This window comes from Atta cephalotes (genome assembly GCF_000143395.1).
Source record: "Atta cephalotes unplaced genomic scaffold scaffold00013, whole genome shotgun sequence".
Taxonomy (NCBI): domain Eukaryota; kingdom Metazoa; phylum Arthropoda; class Insecta; order Hymenoptera; family Formicidae; genus Atta; species Atta cephalotes.
Window position 1 is genome coordinate 5,088,522 of NW_012130077.1, and position 4,607 is coordinate 5,093,128.

Here is a 4,607-nt window from a genome sequence, read left to right on the forward strand (position 1 = left end):
GCAGCAGCAGCAGCAGCAGCAGCAGCAGCAGCAGCAGCAGCAGCAGCAGCAGCAGCAGCAGCAGCAGCAGCAGCAGCACCAGCAGCAGCAGCAGCAGCAGCAGCAGCAGCAGCAGCAGCAGCAGCAGCAGCAGCAGCAGCAGCAGCAGCAGCAGCAGGAACAGCAGTCACCGCAGCAGGAACAACAGCAACAGCAGCAACAGTCATTGCTACAGCAGCAACAGATTGAAACGACGCCGCCATTAACGCCGCCAATCTCCGAATGCAGCAGCGACATTGAGAATAGTAATCCGAACTCACAACCGACGCAGAAGGACAAAGAAGTGCAGACTAACACGGAGCCCAATGAGATAAAACCAGCGACTTACACATATGACACGTTGCTTGTTTCGGACGGCAGATCGAAGCATAAGAAAGCATCCGCCGCACAGAAGAGTCAGGACGCCGAACCGATCGAAGCTCCCGAGACTTCCAAAACCGGTCGTTACGTGTGTTGCGAATGTGGTAAGTAGCGTTAATTCAATTTTTAACTCTAATATTACATCTTATCTCAATAAATTTATTAATTTATTTAAAATTTGAATTGATAGATACACCATCGAGATAATAAACGCTTTTGCGATATTACACGAATTACTAGCCTCAATCCTCCATTAATTCGCGCATTTTCCTTTTCTTTCCAGGCAAACAGTATGCGACCTCGTCGAATCTGTCCCGGCACAAGCAGACGCATCGCAGCATCGACTCTCATTCGGCCAAAAAGTGCATCCATTGTGGCAAGGCGTACGTCAGCATGCCCGCTCTGGCGATGCACGTGCTCACGCACAAGCTGACGCACAGTTGCGGCGTCTGCGGCAAGATGTTCTCGCGACCTTGGCTACTGCAGGGTCACTTACGCAGCCACACCGGCGAGAAACCGTACGGATGCGCTCACTGCGGTAAAGCGTTTGCCGATCGCTCGAATCTAAGGGCGCACATGCAGACGCATTCGGCGGATAAGAATTACGAATGCTCCAAGTGCCACAAGTCATTTGCTCTTAAGTCGTACTTGAACAAACACCTGGAGTCGGCGTGCCAGCGCGAGAGCGACGACCCCGACACGCCGCCATAAGCAGCTAGGACCAGAGTGCCGATATAGTGGCGCCGCGATTAGTGGCAACGATCAAGTAGGTACGACCTGCGATTCGAATTCCTTTTCTTTTCGAAAATTGAAGAATTCGAAGATCGATTTCTATTTATCGTTTTCTGGGTTCATTTACATCGGACAATTGCTTCGCTTAATCACATCTGCGATACGATCTGATATTGTACAATAGCGCAAGGGTGTTCAAATCTGCTGACATATCACCCACGATCGATCATGACTATTCTCACATTTAGACCTAACAACGCGCCCGAATAAAACGCGCCGTGCTAACCGATCAATCCGCAATTTGCAGCCGGTCGTGCACAGTCGACGTAAACAGAAGATTACAGTGGCGTCATCACGTAGACTGGTAGAAAAAAAACAAAAATAGTTTGCTGTGTAGACAGTACTTTTTGTCATGGACCAAGAGGGGAAAAAAAAGGATGGAAGACAAACGAACGCAGGGGAAGCCGCTGCTGGCCTCTCGTCGTCATGCGGATGCGATTAGTTTCGATTATTTTACACGAATTCAAGTCGGTCGGGTTTATCGTTGCGTTCGATTGCGGCAGCAAGTAAGTCCTCATTCCCTTTATTTCCTCTACGATACCTGTAAAGCTAAAAAAAATCATACTTGCAAACTTCAAAGTCGGGTTAACGTGAATTTCCATGGTCATACACACAAGATAACTTACACTTAATGAAATAACTTACAGAAGACATTAGGGAGTTTTTGCAATATCATATATTCGGATACGGTAAACGTTAAAGTCAATGATGTTATTTAGTGAAAAATCGAACTACGCATATCGAGTATTTGAATCCACGATCGTCGATATTGCAAAAATTTCCTTTTGTTTCGAAAAGGTTTTTGGGATCATCAAGTTCGATTCTGGCCTTATAATTCTAAAATTCAAAGTAATGAATCTAATATAGCAGATTGAATTTAAAAAAAATATTAATAATTATTATGAAACTTAAATTACTTCAACTAAGAGGCTTTTAAAATCACTGAATTCGAAAATAACCTGCAAATCGTTAAAATTCAAAAGGATAATAATCTTTAATGAGAAGAAAGAACATATATAAGATTTTGTTCGAAATTGCAAAATGAGTTAATGACTTGCTACCGTTGTCGAAAAGAGCCTCGGCTCTTTTGTGCATCATAGACGACGATCAGACATCGAATCACCAGTAACATCCAATTTCAACGGGTATCTCTCTAAGCGCAAAGTGATTCGATTTATTCGTCCGCTTAAACGTCGCGGATAGGCGGATGGGTGAAAATCTCGGCTGCGCGGGAACGAGGATGAGAAGGTAATTGACATATCGGCGTCTCTAGATCTCACGCTCGTCTCTTCCTCTCTCGCGGGAAGAGAAGTTTCTCTGAATATTTCATCGTGCCGCTTCTTTTGGTTCCGAGCACATATTCAGGGTATTCTTAAAGTCGTTTTCCCGATTTTTCTCTTCTTGACACTAAGAGAAGAAGAGAATTCGCGAATTGTCACGCGGATGTCTGATGAATATCGTTGCCGACGAATATCCGACAAGTAACGAGAATTGAAAAGCTAAATAAAGATGGTATCTTAAAAGATGGTAAATTAAAAACACTCGGATATATTAAAAGTTCACGTACAGAAAAATTTGAAGAAAGATCAATTTCATCACAAATACAAAATGTTTTTTTACATGTGAAAACAATTATGTAAATACAAAGTGAAAGGAGATTTGGAATTTGACTATTTTTCGACAAAATTTTAAAAGAAATCATTGTCATACTCAGTTACTTTAATTTGTGCTGTATATTGCATTATCAGCAATAAATCCACACGGTGTATATGTTTATAAAAAATTTGAAATTTTATTGAAAATTCTATTATCGTGTTCGAGAAGTGCGCTATTTACACTTTGTATCATTTCTTCTTTACCATTCATTAAAACAAGAATAAAATGAAGCAATAATGCTGATAACGAGCTCTCCGAACACGAGCTCTTCCTAAGAATGTACTTGGCATTCTTTTTTTTAATTATTTTTCTTACCGTACCACTGTTGGACAGTTTTGTCAACGTTATAATTTGAGCGATTCTTTGTTTTTCTTCAACATCAAAATTACAGAGTTTACTTAAAAAAAAAAAATTAAAATCGAATTAAACTGAAGTTAAATTTGATGAAACGGGCCGTTAGTTTTTCAATTGTTGCCAAGGAAATAATAAAGTTTTTCGATGAAATTTTATATGAAATATTTCAATTCTCACTTTTCAATTCTCAGCAAAATTATGCTTGATTTCTCCAAAGAGCCGTAAACAGTATGTGCTTCAAAATATGCTCGTACGATCTCCTGTTGAGATCTTTTTAATACACAGAGAAACTTCTTTTCTACACCGATAAGAAGATCCGTATTTTGATTTGCTAGTCATTTTAGGTAAGTCTACCGTGAAGATACTTCGACATAAAGTGATATCAATATTTCAATATGTTTGGGCGTCCTCTTGCTGAAGATCGATACGATACATTGGCAGATACATCTTATTTCGTGAATTCGTAAAAACGACGAATCGAGATGCTTTCAGAATGAACAGCGATAAAGTCGATCGTAGACGAAGTAGTGCAATATATACCTTTCTTTTACGCAGCTTATAAGAGCCCACTTTTTTCATCCATCTTAGCTCGATGATAAAAATTCGTTCGTTATTTTTTCTCTCTTCCGAGAGAAAGAGATGCTGTTTGTAAAAAAAATATTTTTACTAATTTCATTTATCAGAGGAACAATCACTCGAAGCATAACTGGAATTAGAAATTTGTGATACATGTAGACTATAGCTGAATTATCACTTTATATTTTATATTAGTTTAAGGGTATTTCGAATGTAACTCTCGCACGGCAGAGCAAGATCTCTTGTGCATTTAAATGTGCTCTTATGCGATTTTCGTCAGAATTCTTAACGTAACGCACGCGGATGCTCGCAGAAAGTTTTCATCAACATTTCACGTAAACTGGGCCACCTGTTGAATGCAGAAATGACCATTCGGTGGCAAAAGGGTCGGACGTACTGCTCCCCTGAATTATGGAACACATCATTTCCTCGGTTGTTAAAAGCGCGAACAAGATCGCGGTCAATTGCAACGTTTCATCCAAATTTATCAACGCTTCTTTCTCAACCTGCGGAAAATCGCGTTGAGAACAGAATCGGCAAAAAGTATCGCGATCCCTTTAACCCGATAAAAGTAGCGCACTGATTACAAACGTTCCCAGAGATTTTATTATTTCTAAGATATTTATTTTATTTTATTATTTCTTATATTTATTTTATTTTATCATTTCTAAGATATTTATTAACTATTTTATCTTGAGTTCTCTCTTAGTATTTAAAATGTGACAAAGTTGCGAGATTTTTTTATTGCACATTGCATTGTTATCCAAGTTCCTACAAACAAAGCTTTATACAAATCAATTTTTATTACGTTATATACAATATATATATAT

General features: G+C 39.4%; 1 protein-coding gene across 1 annotated transcript in view; it reads left to right on the top strand.

The window, feature by feature from the left end:
• Window positions 1-1,110, top strand: part of LOC105617716 (mediator of RNA polymerase II transcription subunit 15) — a 27,306-nt gene extending 26,196 nt beyond the window's left edge. The window contains exons 3-4 of the mRNA XM_012199270.1: window positions 180-503; window positions 683-1,110. Of these exons, the coding sequence (XP_012054660.1) occupies window positions 180-503; window positions 683-1,110 (752 nt within the window). The remainder of the gene's footprint in view (window positions 1-179; window positions 504-682) is intronic.
• Window positions 1,111-4,607: the final 3,497 nt, after the last annotated feature.